This window comes from Grampus griseus (genome assembly GCF_964374135.1).
Source record: "Grampus griseus genome assembly, chromosome: 6".
NCBI classification, from domain to species: domain Eukaryota; kingdom Metazoa; phylum Chordata; class Mammalia; order Artiodactyla; family Delphinidae; genus Grampus; species Grampus griseus.
In genome coordinates this window covers 101,911,141-101,929,619 of record NC_139000.1, presented here as the reverse complement: position 1 = coordinate 101,929,619, position 18,479 = coordinate 101,911,141, and the positions used below count along the sequence as shown (strand labels likewise).

The 18,479-nt window shown below is 43.2% G+C and overlaps 1 protein-coding gene across 1 annotated transcript in view; it reads right to left on the bottom strand.

The window, feature by feature from the left end:
* The window catches only part of DOCK5 (dedicator of cytokinesis 5), a gene marked incomplete at its 5' end in the record, with an annotated part of 211,157 nt that overhangs the window by 71,459 nt on the left and 121,219 nt on the right, over positions 1–18,479 (bottom strand). The window contains 8 exons of the mRNA XM_082656932.1: positions 795–895; positions 2,356–2,445; positions 2,667–2,764; positions 8,488–8,671; positions 9,613–9,716; positions 11,989–12,061; positions 13,571–13,669; positions 15,499–15,623. Coding sequence (XP_082513058.1) covers positions 795–895; positions 2,356–2,445; positions 2,667–2,764; positions 8,488–8,671; positions 9,613–9,716; positions 11,989–12,061; positions 13,571–13,669; positions 15,499–15,623 — 874 coding nt within the window. The remainder of the gene's footprint in view (positions 1–794; positions 896–2,355; positions 2,446–2,666; positions 2,765–8,487; positions 8,672–9,612; positions 9,717–11,988; positions 12,062–13,570; positions 13,670–15,498; positions 15,624–18,479) is intronic.

The window sequence follows — 18,479 nt, the reverse complement described above, 5'->3', positions numbered from 1 at the left end:
TTTAGTTCAGAAAAAGCCATGAGGGATCAATGATCTCAATGACAGAGCAGGTCAGCAGCACTTGGCACGAGCTGGCATAAGCCACCGTCAGAAAGATCTTTGCCATCTCAACTCTGTTCCAGTCACTGTCACGCTGCTCTGCACAACAACCAGGATGCAAGGCGCGGGGTGACAGGCCACATCCAACGGCACGATGAGCTGAGCACTGCAGGGCAAAGCTCAGAAGGAACATTAGTCAGGGGCTCATAAACCAAAGACAGAAAGAAGGCTGCACTTTGGGAAAGGTGGAGACCACGCCCTCTTACGTAAAAGAAAAAAAATTAAATCTTCTCATAACCTCTAAGTAATAAATTCTACAAAGCACTTGCGGCGTACAGCTGAGGGAACGACCCTCAGTTCTATCACATGTCGTCCTGCTTCATCCTCTGTTTGATCCCAGCGGGGCTCATGCCGATCCCACTGACACCCACCTCCGAAGATCCTGGATGGGGTCCCCTGTCCTGGACTGTGCTCCTAACAGCTTCAACGCCTCACCTAGAGATGCTCTGGATTCTTAAAGAAGTACAGCCTCATCTCTTCCGTAACTTCCCAGAAAGTGGGGCCTTGAATGTAATCCCTTTGCCATGGTTAGAATAGTTAGACGGTTCCCACTTTCCCCAGGGAAGCTTAGAACAAGGTTCTGCGCTTCGAGGCAGGGGTACTCAGCTCACGTCCCTCTGGTTTCTCAACAACCCGGTCCCAAGAGCACGAACCCGACAACCCAGCCACAAGCCCTGCCCAGGCCTGGTACTTACACATAGGCCAGAGTGGCACTGAAGTGCTTGTAGATGTAGGTCTCCAGGACGGGATTGAAATGCTGGAACTTGATGTCGCCTATCAGTGAAATAATAAACACCTGCCAAAGGTGGAAAACATAAATAGTAGCACAGCACAACCCCCGGCATTCCGTCAACAAGCTGGAGCTGAACGTCTGGGACTTGCTTTTCCTTCTTGATCATTACGGTAGCATTCCCATGTGACTATTCCAGAGCTGAGGTCAAGTCTTGGGGTTTCTTTTTATTTAGCACAAACAGAGAGAGACCATGAAGTGTCAGGCACTGTGCTAAATGCTGTGAGGAAACCAGTATAAGCCAGCACCCCTAGCCTCGGAGAGCTGACTGCCTCAGAGAGAGGGCAGCGCCCAGGTAACCAAGTCGGGGAAGAAAATGGGATGAGAGGGGGAAGGGTGTGGGGAAGGGTTTCCCATGGGAATAGTAAACACGAACCCAAGGGTGCAGCTAATGAAATACTGCAGGACATCCGTCTCCTCAGCGCAGTGTGGGTGCCCCTAATAACTGAAGTCACCAGACTTTTGAGTCTCAATTTTCCGCTCATGTTAACTCTTATCACTACCGGACACAGAATCTACTGACACAAATAACCACTTTGCACCTAGCTGTGATAGAAGAGAGCAAAAGAAGGGGCACCTTCCACACATGCCCGTTGCCAGCTGCTCTGTCCCACGGGAATCTATCTCCAGACCTTCTCCCATGGAGTCATCACCATAGACTCTCTTGCCCATAAACCTGGCCAGGTGCGATCGCAGCTGGGGACATTTTTCTCTTTGTCTTACATCCTTAAGTGTCAACATCCTAAACTCTTCTTGAATCTACCAGTCTCTGCAAGTTGATGAAAGACCTGAAGCTGCAATTTACCTTCCTCCTTCTTTGCTGCAACATTCAGGGAAAACTCTGCCCTGAACTTGAACCCCAACAATCAGAAAACGATGCTTAAGTTTGGATGTGTCAGCTTCCGCCACTCCACTGCCATCTCTGACCTTCCCAGAGTCCGATATCCCCTCTCCTTCTTTGGATTTCCGGTCTTGGAATGGGTTGCATGTTTTAGTACTTTGTGTGACAATTTGAATTGTCTGCTGGGTTGCGTATTGTACATAATGAGACCAAGACTCATCTCTGACTTGCAAATTCAGTCTCCCTTGCAAGAACGCACAAGGACGCGCATACACAACAAACCACAGTCGTCTTTGTTAACGGTATCTCCTGGTTTAGGACCAATTTTAAAGCGAGTTAAAGGGATTCCTGATTTCAAACGTAATAAAACAGCTTGTTTTCCCTAATGAGAAAGAGAAAGCTTATCAAAAGGGAAGATCTAACAGGAAACAAAGCCATAAACGTCTTGACTATAAGTCAATTGTATCTAATGTTACTTGTGGGAATGTAGCCTCGAGAAATCATCAGAGAATTGTATACAAATACATATGCAGGAGCCCATGGATCACAATTATTTATAATACTGAACTATCAAAAACCACACAGTTGTGAGAACAAACACTAGATAATATGTGTAACTGCTTACCAGTGCATCAAACACAAGGAAGTCATATGCTTCATCGTCTGACATTTCCATCATTATGTTAAAAAGTGCGTCTAGTGTATCTTGCAAAAACTGAAGATAAGAAAAAGAGAGAGGTTATTTGGCTCCAGACTGAAGAAATCGGGGGCTAATTAGGTTTCAATAGAATAGGTTTAAAAATAGCATTTTCCTAAAAATTGGCACACTTGCTTCCCAATTTAGACAAGTTTTATGTTTACACTCATCGGTTTAATTTAAAATATTGAACTAAGGATGCAGTGGCTGTAGTCCTAACTGTGAATATATAAACATACCTTAACAATTTCTCCTCCATCCACCTCCATTAACTTCTTTAAGTTGTGTTTAATGTTCTGAGGGTTCGAACGCCAATTTAACAAGCCTAACAGGTCAACTAGGAAGAACAACCACAAACCATAAACGTTAGACACGGATTAGCAGAGCAACGCACACCATTTCAGGACACAGTGACAGAGCTCTCTAGAAAAGATCGTTGCTCCTAACGGTGGCTAATACCTTATGCAGCCTTTTAATTTACTGCCTCCTACCTAAATCAGAGAAAACCCTGGGGTCTTCTTTCCTTCTTCAGAGGAAAAAAACCAACCACAAGGGCTTCCCTGGTGGTGCAGTGGCTGGGAGTCCGCCTGCCGATGCAGGGGACACGGGTTCGTGTCCTGGTCTGGGAAGATCCCACATGCCGCGGAGCGGCTGGGCCCATGAGCCATAGCCGCTGAGCCTGCGCGTCCGGAGCCTGTGCTCCGCAACAGGAGAGGCCACAGCAGTGAGAGGCCCGCGTAACGCAAAAAAAAAAAACACAAACAAACAAAAACAAAAACCAACCACAAATGTACAAGAACATAAAATGATGCCCGAATAGAACTCACGTCTCTCATATAAGACATCACAGCCTTACCGATGAAATACTTAAATAACCTTCCTACCTTTAATTTGCTGCATTGCTTAATTTGTCCCTTGTCACTATGTGTGTCTCAGTGGATACAGAGGGAAAATAAAAACTTATATATGTGCATTGATTCATTTAAATATCATACCCACGCTGTAGAGCAGATTTTATTTATTTCTTTTACCTTAAAAGATTTTTTTTTATATTGGAGTATAGTTGATCTACAATGTTGTATTAGTTTCAGGTGTACAGCCAAGTGACTTAGTTATACCTATATAAACATGTATTCTTTTTCAGACTCTATTTCCCATATAGATTATTACAGAGTATTGAGTAGAGTTCCCTGTGCTATACAGTAGGTCTTTGTTGGTTATCTGTTTTATATATAGTAGTGTGTATATGTTAATCCCAACCTCCTAATTTATCCCTCCCCCTGACCTTCCCCCTTTGGTAACCATAGAGAAGATTTTTATTTGTTCCATTTTTGAGATGAGGAAACTGAGGTTTTGTGAAATTAAATTACTTGTCTTAGGTCACACAACTGCCAGGGAGTGGTATGAATGGAATTTAATGAGATTTATCTGATTCCCAAAAACCATGTCCTTGCTACTCTGTCATACTGCCTCTCCAGAGTTCTTCAAAGAAGTAAACAGATGAGCAGATCAGATGGTTTGCTATCTTGAAAAGAAGGCAGAACAGATGAATGGTCCTTAGCGTAAGTCTGGGACAAAAGTCTTGAGGTGTTTTTGGATCTAAAAATGCAGAATTTGGGATCTTTAAGTCCCTTCCAGCTTTAATGTATGTCTAGATACTAAAAGTGAAATAACAGGGAAACAAAGCAGGCAGATGGACTGTTACTTCTTTATCGTTTTGTTTAGTGCATCATTTTACTATTTACAGAGCATTAGCTAGTAAAAGTAGCAATATGTACTTTTTAATCAATGGATTTGTAGAAATATATATTTACAAGCAGCTGAAAATGTACTCTGTTCATTAGAACAGTCAATTTGCCTCACTTTTTGCGGCCCGCGTACCACAAAAAAAAAAAAAAAAGTGGGGAAAAAAAAACTAGACTACATTTCTGGATTACCAAGAATGACCACCTCTAACCATATTAAATACTATCTAAATGTTATCCAAAGTTGTCCCAATTTACATCACCGTCAGAAGTATGTAAGAATTGGGACTTCCCTGGCGGTCCAGTGGTTAGGACTCTGCGCTTCCACTGCAGGGAGCACAGGTTTGATCCTTGGTTGGGGAACTAAGATCCCACATGCCTCGAGGCCAAAAAAAAAAAAAGTATATAAGAATTCACACTACTCTGAATGATAATCCCCAAATTTAGGGTAGTGATTACCTGTCGGAAAGGGTTAGGGACCATAACGTTTAAAAACGAAAAGAATGACAAAGAAAACCCCTAAGTTTTGGAGTTACAAATATCTGTTTTCGGACCCAAGTCCACCACTTACGAGTTTCGGCAAAATATTTCACCACCTCAGCTCGGCGCTCTGATCAGTAAACTGAGGTTAATAACGACAACACTGGTGTCTTCCCGTGCTAGGCTGTCGATGGGTAAAATGAGATGTCTGTGAATGGCCTGGCACAGGTCCACACCTGCAGAGACTCGACTCCTCTCTTCCTCTCCTCTATCCTCACCTTCCATATGGGCCCAGCAACAAAATGATCCCATATACATCAGTCTGTTCTAGTTTTGAAATAATTCATAAAATAACGAAGGTGCCTACAGGCTCTGTTTGTAACAAAGTCCAGTGGCTTTTAACTTTGGAGTCTGAATAGCCCTCCAAAGGCTAAGGAGAAACGCCTTTGGTCATGGCCTCCGAGTGAAAGGAGAACAGCTACCCTCCTCTTGATCAACAAATGCCCTCATAGAGTTGATGATTTATTCATGTTCCTCAGCTTCTTCTTTCTCAGAAGAAACTGAATTGGTTCTTTATCACTCCCATCAAATTAGAAGAACGCAAACACACTTATTATCTGTCACTGGGAATGCCCCATTTTCTCTGATGCCCACGATGTCACCTCATCTTCCCCAAATCTGTCCCCTCTTCCTACCCCCAACCAGGTTGACAGTAGGTCACCCCGCTCTTGTTTACATGAGTTTGCTTCTTTAAGTCTTCTTTGGGACAGGATATTCTTGGAGACTTTTTTTTAAAGTATGTTGAGTGTTTCTGAGATCTAAACACTAGGAACGGGATGACAACAAATGGAAGAGGACAGTTCTACCCGATGGAAGTTTCTGTGATGATGGGAACGTTGCAACCTGTGCTGTCCAGTAGGAAAGTCACCAGACACAGAAAACCACTGAGCACTTGAAATGGGGTGAATGCAACCAAGGAACTGCAGTCATACCTTCACTTGACTTTAATTAATTTAAATTTCGCAAGCTACATAAGGCGCGGGACAGCACAGGTTTGGAACATTTAGAAGATGTGTGATGTTGGTATCAGCGCATCAGGTTGAGTACTGCTACCTGTCAATAAGCTTCCTAAAGTTTTGCCTGGGAGCTAATAAACAATGTAACAATATGGTTATCTCTAACCATTATCTCTACTAAGTTAATTTTACAAACTTTTATTACTTGTTTTCTTCAAACCTAGTCTCTAGGAAGGATAATCTACTAGATGTTTGGTAAACGCTGTCTCTTTCGAATATCCCTTTAGAGCCCCAAAAGTACATCGATGCTTTCTCTCATCTACCATCAGAGCTAAAACAAAAAAAACACTTTGACATTTCCTAGTTAAAAATTTGGAAAATACCAGAAAGAATAAAGAAAATAAGAACTATCATCCAAACTTTTAATTATTTTTAGCCTTCTGCTGTGTACATATAATGATGATGATGATGACAACAGTTAATACTCATGTAGTGTTTACAATATGCTACACGTTGCTGCTTTGCTTCTACTTATTTTAATTTACTTCGTCCTTCGAAATAAATACTATCATTACTCCCATTTTAAAACTGAGGAAGCCAAGTCACAGAGAGATCAAGTGACTTGCCCAAGATGAACCAGCTGTAAGTGGCAGGGCTGGGATCTGAACCCAGGCAGTAAGCTCCAAATTATCCTCATATATTTAAACAAAACCGGGATTATACTCTACATAGTGTTAACATTTTCCCATGTCTTTGACTGTTTTGAAATACATTTCACAGCTGCATATATTTTATCATTTAATAACATCATATACTTTAACCTGACCCCAACTATTGGACATTTAGACTCTTTGCACTGTTCCTCTATTATGAATCATAGGGAAACATCCTCATATATAAATCTTTGTGCACATCTCCCATTGTCTAGTTAGGTTCCATTTCTAGGGGTCACAGTACTGGGTCAAAGGGTCTGAATACATTTAAGATCTTTGGGGCTTCCCTGGTGGCGCAGTGGTTGAGAGTCCGCCTGTCGATGCAGGGGACACGGGTTCGTGCCCCGGTCCGGGAAGATCCCACATGCCGCGGAGCGGCTGGGCCCGTGAGCCATGGCCGCTGAGCCTGCGCGTCCGGAGCCTGTGCTCCGCAACGGGAGAGGTCACAGCAGTGAGAGGCCCGCGTACCACCAAAAAAAAAAAAAAAAAAAAAAAATCTTTGATACACCTTGTAAATCATCTCCCATAAACATTATACTACTTAACCCCGTATCGGCAGTTTATTTATGTTTACTTTCTCCCTAACAAGGGTTATATCATTGATACCATTTTCTCGTGGCTTCCATAAAGCTCAGAATGCCTTCTGGCTTAACTTCGTGTTTTGTTTGTTTTTTTTACTAATTTATAGACTTTATTATTTTTTTGAGCAGTTTTACGTTCACAGAAAAATTAAGCCCAAAGTACAGGGAGTTACCATATACCCCTTCAAGGCTCCAGGGTTTCCCCTATTATTAACATCCTGCATTACTGTGGTACCTTTGTTACAAATGATGAATCAACACTGATAAAGATTATTAACTGAAGTCCATCGTTTAAGTTAGGGTTCGCTCTGTGCAGTAGGCTGTGGCTTTTGACACATGTATAATGACGTGCATCCACGTACCCATCAGGGTATCATTTAGTAAACAGTTTTACTGCCCTAAAAATCCCCCGTGCTCTGCCTACTCAGCCCTCCCTCTCTCCCCGAGCCCTTTGTAACCACGGATCTTTTCACGTTTCCATAGTTTTGTCTTTTCTCTGGCTTAATTTTTGGTGCCTGCTTTTACTTTCCCATGTGTAACAGCGCTGAACCTCACTCTGTTGAGTCTAATCAGTGGTCCAAGTTGAAATCCTATCCATATTCTCTACGCAACCCAGATTCATCAAAATAAACAATACTGACCCGTTCTAAAGATCAAGCACATGCTATGTGATCCTTGAGTGGACCTTGTATCTCAGCTGTTTTGTCTACCTTATCACTTCCCTAAGGCAGAGCCCCCAAATCTTCTCAGAGGTCCAAGGGACTGATCCTCCACATAGCACAGGGGACAAAGAATTTCTAAAGCAAGTCCCCGAAGCAGCTATTTCCTGGATCACTACATTCAGCAGGACTCCTTACAAATGACATAGGTTAAAAGAATAAGAAGCTGTTATTGGCTATCAAATGTCATGATATACACAAGAGAAGTGAAAATTGCTATCAGATTTCGTGAGGGGACAAAATGAAGCCGCATTTGAACTCTTCAGCTGATGTTATGGAAAATCTGACTGCTTGGGGAAAAAAATCGAGAAAGAGGAATCTATATGGGGGACAGACGGAATGCTAACAGGAAACCCTCCCTGCTCTTTGCCATACCTGCTTGGACAGGAGACTGATGTTCCTCTGCCAGTATCCTACCCTTACTACCAACATTTCTTGTTATATACATCATACAGAGCACAGTATTAGAGTTCTTTGCTGCCTTGAAGGAAGGAAACGTAAGACTTTCGAAATTCACAGCCTCTGTTAATGAATACATTTATAGATTTTACCCTATTTAAAAACCACCGAAATGCTTTTCATTCTAGTGGCAAGATAGACAAAGAAGCCTCAGGAAGAGCTTTAGCTATCTAATCCGTCCTACCCAGAAAACATCACGTGAAGAGCAGAGAGAAGAATCCAGATAGCCCAGGACCCTACCTCAGAAGACACAGCCCCACAGCGTCCAGTCCCCTGAGTCTAACAAAGAAGCCTAGGAGGACCAAAGAGAAAACTCATTCTGGTGTCACCGAGGTCAGCACACCTACCGTTCTGAGTGAGCTTTGTGGAGCAGATGAGGGTGGCGATCTGAAAGCTATCTTTTGTGCTATCCTTGTTTGGGGTAAAGTTAGCTGGGGTTTTGGATGCCTGGAGCTCCTTTTCTTCCATCTCCACTTTGGTTCCAGGCAGGGTCAGGTAGAATTTAGCATCTTCCATTTTCTTGTTGTCACCCTGCAAAGGAAGCATGTTAGGGACACCAAGTGGTGGACAAAATCTCGTATGTGCAAATAAAATAGTATCTATCATGAGCGCAGTGTATTTTATCAAATTAGATCCCTTCCAACTCCGAGATACTGGGATACTGTCCCAGAGTTTGAGTCCAGAAATAATTTCAACATTGAATGAAAACAGAATAAGTTATGAACTAGAAGTCAACATTCTAGTCTCTGCTATAAGTAAATACATAAAGAATAAGGTTGGATTTCACTTTCTTGAACATGTAAATGGTCACAATGATACTCCACTGGGTCCTTTGAGAAGAAATAGCTTGCCATGGCTTCCAACACTATTTTTGAGCTCAGGAGCTGCTAAGGGAAATACACATCAAGTGGATTCATCTCAAAAAAGCTACCAATCGTGTGAAAAGCCTCCTGGATACTGTTGGACAAATGAGATCTTCCCAACATCTGCTTTCTGCTCTAAAATCTCAGTGGAAGCGATAGCTCTGCAGCAGTTAGAGGGAAGAATAAGGACACAGCTGATAGGAGAGGAAAGGAGGCCACAGAACGGAGAAGTGGTGCCTGGCTCGCGCTGATATGAAAACCACATCCTACCACATCCACCACACTCTAACCCAGCCCAACAGTGCAACTATCAGCGCTCCACACAGGCTGATGCAAAGAGCAGAAGAACAGCCCTTGACTGTTCACCTCCACGGACGCCATTTGCACAACAGGGAGGGACCATCACTTAAAAGACTAAAGGGATGGGAGACCATGCAGCTGGTGTGACCACAGTCCTCCGGGGTTCTAGACTTGAAGGGGCAAACATGTACAGCCCGAGAGACGTTTCTGATATTTGTACACATAAGTCTGAAAGGAGCTTGCAGAACCAATTTCAGGTGGAGTAACTATGTCCTTAGTCACTTTCTAAGGCTCCTTCTTTAGCACCACCTTATAAAGCACCAGATCATGCCTCCCGTCCTGCAGGGTGGTGCCGTCCGGGTTCATCAGCTTCACGAAGGCCACCCCGAAGGCTCGCTCCGATTTATCTCTGGCTGAAAAGACAGGAATACGTGTCTGAGCAGGGCAGGGAGATACCAGGGGCTGACGGCTATGAGAGCTGATGGCACATTTTGCTCTGGGGTTTGGTGTTCAATCGTGCTATAACCAACACAGTTGAGCGAGTCCCAATAAGCCATACGTACTGTCCACGTCACAGACCCCTTGAAGGAAACAGTTCCCTAACTGAAATCTTCTGGTGCCCCCAAGTATGCTCCTTTTCCTATATTTGTGAATGAATGACATCAGTATCGCCTCGGTCACCCAGATCAGAACTGTGGGTGTTGACGCTGACCCCACCCCCGTGGCAGCTCTGCGTCCTGAGCGCCTCTGGAGGCTGTGCCTTTTCTCTCCATCCCTGCTGTTCCCACCTGAGGCCAGGCCACCCTCACCTCTTCCCTGTATTCCCACAAGATCTTCATAACAGATCTCTCTGTCTCCAGCTCTTCTCCACCCTTTGGGGATCTCCAAAATCAAATCTAACCAAGTCAACTGCCCTGCTCCAAAACCTTCCCATGACCTATCTCCCTACTGCTGTTCTAAGACAGACTCCGTATTTTGTTTATTATCTTCCAAGGTTTGTGATGCCATCTAAGATTTCTGTTCCTCTCTTCTTTCCAAGATAGTAGCCCTGGTGCCAGGAGAAGCGGATATGTGTGTCCGGTGGCATTTGGGGGAGGAGGGTCCAGCCTCCTGAGGAAGCCAAGGGCCTCTCTCCTGGTCTTCAGGTGTTAGCCTCTGAGCTTACCATGTCCCCTGCTTAAATGTCTACGGCTGGGGTGACTCATGGCCTGTTCTCACCACAGGCACACCTCTGAGGTCTGCTGTGACTCGTGTTACCCAGATTGGCTGAGCACAGGATCATACTACAGTTTGTTCATCTGTTCTCCTGTTGACGGCCAATTTGGGGGTGCCGTGACTAATGCTGTTATAAATATATACGAAATCACGACCACCAACATCACCCACACAGCATTCTTTAATGGCTCCTCCATAACAGAGTTCAAAAGAACCTTCATCTTTCACGATCTGGCTCTAGCCTGCCTGGAATCAGACCACTGACAGGTCAATCCAGGAACTTACTAGCCCTGTGACCTTGGGCACATACCTAACATCTCTGTGCCTCAGTTTCTTTACATATAAATGTGGATTAAAATGTGTATCCGTCTTACTGATTACTGTAGATACTAAACAAGATGGTGTATAAATAGAGCTTCGCATAGTGTCTGGTACAAACTAAGAGCTTGATGAATGCTAGCTTAGTATGATGGAGAACTGTACGAAATTGCTGATAATTGACTATCTGCTGATACTTGACGATCTGATACTGACCTACAAAAATGGCAATTTCAGATGGTTCGATCTAATATCATGATGGCTCCCACTTTAGCCCTACCGAGCTCACTTTGCTTTTCAAACACATTTCTCCACCAGCACCCTTCACTGGGCTAACTTCTGCTCACCTTCAAGTCTCAGCTAGGATGTAGGAAACCTTATGCATAAATCCCCAGGCAGGCTTAGGTGCTGTGCTTACTCCTTGATGGTCGTTGCTGTAACACGTATCACGTTGATCTGAACTTCATCACCTGTTTCCTTGCTCATCTTCCTAACTAGCCCACAGAGACTTTTCAGAGCAGTGACTGTGTCCTATTTGCTGTCATCTACCCAGAGCCTGGCCTGCAGTCTGGTAGGTAGATGGCATTAAAAAAATTCAGTTTGGAAGGAAGGACTGCATTTTTATGGAGTGCTGAATGAGAACAACACTTCCAGAAATGTTAGGATCAATCTGAAAATAATCAATATTCTCCTCTGTTCACACCTTAGGAAAGTCAACTTATGAACTGTGATCTGAGACTTGAAACAGTTCTTTCATGAAAAAAAATAATTTGGGAAACTACAGATCGAACAGTTCTCTTGCTTCAGGATGTCTCAGCAATGTGGCAACATACACGGTGAATGTCTAAGAGGGAGACATAATATACAAGCACTTTCTATCCCTGTTCAACTGGGAAACTCTTTTTGTCAGACAGCATCTATTAGCACTGTAGAACCTTAGCATTCACAGAGCACATTTCAGGGAAATTCTGATATACAATGATAAACACAGATCTTGGAAGCCTAGAAAAATTCATTTTAAGATTTCCTTAGCTTCACTGAATCTTGAACTAAAGATGCCAAGTATCTCATTCTACAGACCCACAAAAGCACTGTCAAGCAAGAGTAAACACTGTTTTGATTGAAATGTGTCGTCGACCTCCTACTACTCACATTCCTGAGATGACCGGTGTCGGAAGGTAAATCTTATATGGCAGCGAGCAACTTCTTCTATAGCAATGGATACCTGCACAATGATAAGGACTATCAGTACAGTCCCCTGCACTCACAGTTCGTTTTATAAAATGAGGCACATTTTAGTATCCGATCACAGGAGTAATTCCTATAGAGTTAGATTTGGTGTAGGGTTTCGTTCGAAGGAGATTTAGCTCTTTTTCAAAACCCAAAGAATCTCAAGAGAAGATCATCTTGGCTGTTCATCATAGATTCTGAAAACGGAGATATTCCAAATTTCTAGTGCTTTCTCAAGTGTGAATCAGGAGATACTTCAGGGGGAAGAGATCAGTACTTTCAGGTCTGTGTGCAAGACTGCAAGGTGTACATGGATATGTTAATAGTTAGGGCCTATAACAGAAGGAAAAGATAAAATACTGGGGACAAGGAAGCTTTTTTTTTTTTTTTTGCTGCTTACATATACAGAAGAGATGGGGAAACAGAGGCATGGAGCAACGTACAGAGCAGAGAATTTGTAGCAAATAGTTAAATAAATTATGGCATGATTATATAATGGAATATTATGCAAGTATCTAAAAATACACTTCTGAAGGCTTTTTAATGCCTCAAGAGTTTGAAAAGGCACAATTTGTCTGAATGGCATGATCCAAAACCTATGAAGTATATAAAATTGTGGAAAATTGTTACTTCTGAATTAAGATATTAGTGCAACTTTTTTTTTTTTTTTTAGTTTTCTACGGAGAGCTCATAAAACCTTGACAATCAGAAAAAGTCGATGTGGATTAAGAACAAGGTCCTACTGTACAGCACAGGGAACTATATTCAATATCCTGAAGTAACAACCATAATGGAAAAGAATATAAAAAAGAATGTATATATATGTATAACTGAATCGCTTTGCTATACAGCAGAAATTAACACAACATTGTAAATCAACTGTACTTCAGTAAAAAACCAGAACAACAAAAAAGGAAAGAGTTGATGGAGTCTGGGGCTCAGAAGAAGTGGAATCCAGTTTAGGCTCCGACACGAGCAGCTAGAGGAACTTGGTCACTTCACTTCTGAGTGTCAGTTACGTCATCAGAAAATGGGCTGCTGCAACTCGGACCGTTTGTCGCAGAGCTACTGTGAGGCTCACGCGAGCGGACTGATCTCGAGAGCACTTTGGAATTTGTAAGACACATATTTAAATTGAAAAGAAGCCCAGCTAACTTGATTAGAGGCCAAGAAGGAAAGAAATGTTAGGAAACTGCTTGCACAGTGTGAAAATTTCCAGTTGGTTCTGGACCATCTTGGCAGCCTCTTACATCATTACAACATCAAGTTTCTCTCTTCCAATTTCAACACGTTTACGAACGAGAATGTTACTTAAGGTTTCCGAAGTTTACAAAGGAGAAATGAGCTTCTGCAGAGCTAGATGATCAATTCATTTCTGATTGCACACCACAGGCAACCTATCTAAAACTTCAGGATAAAGGAGGAGCGATTTGTGGGTAAAAAGAAGAAAGGAAGCTAAACGAGGTTTCGTATATGATAGGGGTTACTGACGACACATTCTCACCTTGACAGTCTCATACCAACAGGGCTGCTTGACTTGGTAATAGACCACTGATTTGTACTCGGAAATGCCTTCGTATCCAGCACCAGGATGAATTGCTTTCTTCAGATGGAAAGAAAAAATTAGGAGGGGGTAGTAATATCTAGAACACTAAGGGTATTCCACATGGCCAGCACATGCCTTACACTGGCATACATAAGCTGATTACATCTGGGGGTGAACAGTAGAGTGAGAATGAGTTTCCAAGAAAATATGGTGTATACATATACACAATGGAACACTACTCAGCTATAAAAAAAGAATGAAATAATGCCATCTGTAGCAACATGGATGGACCTAGAGATTACCATACTAAGTGAAGTAAGTCAGACAGAGAAAGACAAATATCATATGATATCACTTGTATGTGGAATCTTAAAGAAAATGATACAAATGTACAAAACATTTCTATTTACAAAACAGAAAGACTCACAGACATAGGAAACAAACTTATGGTTACCAAAGGAGAAAGGTAGCGGGGAGGGATAAGTAGGAAGTTGGCATTGACATACACACACTACTATATATAAAATAGATACACAACAAGGACCTACTGTATAGCACAGGGAACTATACTCAATATCTTTTAATGACATATATGGGAGAAGAATCTGAAAAATAATATAGATAGATAGATAGATAGATGCATGGATGGATAACGGAACCACTTTATTGTACGCCTGAAACTAACACAACATTGTAAATCAACTACACTTCAATAAAAAAAATAATTAAAAAAGAAGAACGAGTTTCTAGCACTTTGAGGGTCCAAGTGTCTCAAAGTGTAGTAGCTAAGGCACCCAGCACAAGCTTAACATTCCTCTTTGCTGGAACTTTTCTTCTCTCTTCCATCCCAGCCATACACTGTCCTTTCTTTCCTTCTTCTTTCCTCTCTCAGGGAACAGAGGCCTCGAGAGGGTGACCGGGAGCTCCAGCATGTGTGCAGACACATTGCTGTGTGAGGTCCTGTCTATGCTCTGCTTTAAGGACCTGGTGTAGGTGTGGCATGTTCACTAGAACTTAGGGTTGTGTCTCTTCCTAGAAATGAACCACTTAGTTCAGTAGCATCAGGCCTCCATGGGGGCCCTTCCAAGCTAGTTAGCAGAGCCATGAAGATGTGTACTTGAACTCCTGGGGCAAAAGGACTCTCTCAACAGCACAAAGAAATCACTCCCATAGCGTGGCCCACAGCATTCTGCTTATCCCTCAAGGCAGAAGACAACTTAAGTCAACTGATTCCTTGGAAGATGATCATATGGGAAGTGCAGGGGTTGTGTACTCGGCTGTGCCCCCCGCCGTGAGGGACTCAGTGAATGGGGTGCATTCCGAAGCAGGTAAGTATGGCTCATACAAGAGGAGCCAGATGTCAGCTGGGACAATGAAAGCCTCCCCCTGCCTCTCCTTCTCCTTGATGTCAGAATGAAGAGTCACTTCTGTTGGAGGAAGGCAGGACACCTGTGTCCGTTCCCAGTGCCACCACTAAGTCCTGGGCTTCCCTGAGAAAACAGCTTCTCCTTTCTGGGCTGCAGTTTCCCGATTCCCAAAACTAAAGAGCGTGGTAGTTGACCTCGAACCAAGAGCCCTTCTGGTGTAACAGCTCTAACAGGCGCATCTCCGCTGGTTCAGCTCACCCAGGGGGAGGGCGTGTACACCTGAAATCCCTGGTGGCTTAAGGTCTTTCTCAGCACGGGAGAAATCATGAAAACAAGAGCCTACGTGAATTTACTACGACAACTGGTGACTGCTAATCACAAACTTTAACAGGTTTCCTGTTCTTTCCTTGTGAAACGCCAAACGTGCTCTACAGTGGAGAACGATTTACATCACGCGCCAAGTCCTGTTGTTGTAAAGGAGCGTGTGACGGCGGCGGGACTGCTGGGGACACCACGTACCTCCAAGAGCCTGCCCTCCTCATCAAACACAGACATGGTCACCTCCACGTTCTTCGGCGTCTTCTTTTTCCCTTTGTCAAACTCCCCATGGATCAGCGTGACGTAAATATCATTCCGAACATCTCCTGCAACGTGACAACCCAGCCTGTGAGTGGTGCCGTGTGGAGTCATTTTTAAATTTCAGGATGTAATAAGATGCAAATTATAAGTAAAATATAAAATGTTCTGACTTGGTAATAAACTATTCATACAGCAGAAGTTTCTATGTGTATTGTTCCCTGTAGCTTACCTCATTCTACCTCTCTCTATATATCACAGTGTCTGGAGTACAGTTTAGTATCTATCAGCAGATGAATGCATAAAGAAGATGTGGTGTGTACACACACACACACACACACACAATGGAATACTACTCAGCCCGAAGAAAGAATAAAATTTTGCCATTTGCACCAACATGGATGGACTTGGAGGGTATTGGTGAAATAAGCCAGACAGAGAGAGACAAATACTGCATATCACTTGTATGTGGAATCTAAAAATTAAAACAAACTAGTGAATATAATAAAAAAGACACAGCCTCACAGATATAGAGAAAAGCTAGTGGTTACCAGTGGGCAGAGGCAAGAGGGGAGGGGCAAGATAGGGGTAGGGGAGGAAGAGGTACAAACAACTATGTATAAAATAAGCTACAAGGATATATTGTATAGCACAGGGACTATAGCCAATATTTTATACTAACTATAAATGGAATATAACCTGTAAAAATTGTGAATCACTGTTGTACACATGAAACTTACCTAAGATTGTACATTAACTATATTGCAATAAGAAAACATGAGCAATGATTTATCCATAGGGATATTCACTGTGATATTGTTTGTGAATGTGAAAACTTGGAATCATCCTCAATTTCCAACCACAGAAACAGCTGAATAAATTATGGTACAATAAAATGAAATAATATTGATTTACTCACTTAAAAAATGGACTGAGCATCTACTCTGTACCAAGCACTGTGCTAGGTGTTTGGGAAACGACAGTAAGCCATGCACCAGCCTTGCTCTCATGCAGCTGTAAGTCTGGTGGGCAAGAGAAGCATTCTCAGACAATCACCTGATGAAATGCATCATTACAAAAGAAGGGAAAGGCCAGGCTCGGTGAAAGCATCACACTAAGTCCCAACCTTGTTTGGAAGGTGTGGGAATCTCTCCTTTGAGCTGATATTGGAAGAGGGAGAGAGAATAGCATGTACAAAGGCCCGGAGGTAGTAGATATATGATGGAAGTCTTCAAGTGAGGGGAAAGCTGTGGTGAGATGAGGCTAGAGACAGACATAAGACAAGTCTCCCTGAGGCCTGCAGGCCAAGTGAAGAATTTATACCTTCATCCTAAATATAAACAGAAGTCATGTTTTCAGCAAGGAGGGAGTGGGACGAAATCAGATAGGCATTTATAAAAGATCATTCATGCTATAGTGTGGAGAATGAGGCAGAAAGAGCAGAAACAGGAGAACCAGTTAGGAAGCTTCTGGCACTTGTCCAGGGAATTGATGACAGTAGCTACAAGTTGGGTAGCAGTAACAGGATGGAGAGAAGAGGGTGGCATTGAGAGGCCTTTGAAAGGGAAAATTGGCAGGTCTCCTCCATTAATTTTGTGTGAGAGGTAAAGGAAAGGAGTGTCAAGGGTGATCCTCAGGCTTCATGTTTGTGCAGCTGGATGGATGAGGGGCTGTTCTCTTAGATAAAACACAACAGAAGAGTCAGGTCTAGATGCCCAGGATGACAAGTTCCAAAGGTGGATTTTGAGTAAGAAATAAACAAGGAGAAGAGTGATCCAATGGGAAGAGGACCCACTCAAGTCCTGAGGCAGGAAGCAGCTGGATGGATGGTTGTGGAGTTTAAAGGAAGGGTCTTGGGCCTAGAGATTTGGATTTGGAGGCAACTAACACACAGAAGCAAAGTAAGTGGAAGAGATCCACCAAGGGAGGGAACAGAGGGGAGAAGGAAAGGGTCCTGTTACAGATTGAATTGCGCCCCTCCCCCCAAATTCATATGTTAAAGAGGTGAATAAAGTCAAATGAGGTCATACGGCGGGTCCTAATCCAATATGACTCGTGTCCTTATAAGGAAAGATTGGGACACAGACACGCAGACTGAGGGGTGATGGTGTGAGGTCACAGTGAGAAGGGGGCCACCTGCAAACCAAGGAGAGAGGATTCAGAAGAAACAACCCTACAGATACATTGATCTTGGACTTCCGGCGTCCGGAACTGTGAGAAAACAAACTTCCGCCATTTAAGCCACACGGCCCGGAGTATTTTGTTATGGTAGCTCAAGCAAACTAAGACAGGGCATAAGGACCAAAGACCGAGGAGCTCCAACATTTAAAGGTGAGGTCGAAGATGCTCAGGTGGCAAAGGATTCCTGGGAGAGGCCTCAGGGGGATGGAGAAAAAGAGGAGTGTGTGGGATCACAGACAGCGAGGGGGAACATTTCACGGAGGGAGTGGTCAACTCGGTCACATACTGGCCCGAGGCGACCATTACGCTAAAAATATCCAGCGGACTTGGTGACACTGTAATCTTTGGTGACTAGAGACAGCCATTCCAGACAGGATAGAGGGAGACTGGCAGGTGAGGAAACAGAGTATATAATCTCTTCCAAGAATTTAGCTATAGGAGAAAGTGCAGGAGAGGGAGAAGTTTAAGATGAATCTGCAGCCTGTTTCAGTGATGATGAGAGGGAGCCCAGCTGAGGGATGTGAGCCCAGATCTTATATTCCTCAAACCTGGCCGATTACCAGAATCCCCCGCAGAGTCCCGGTCATACAAACTGCATCAGAGTCTCTGGAAAAATCTGGGAATCGGTATCTTCATATTTCCCAGGTGATCCTGATTGGTTGAACCAAAGACTAGCGTATTTGGGACCCATCATTCGAGATGATTTTTAAAGTCTGTTAATAGCCCTGGAAGTTTATGAACCA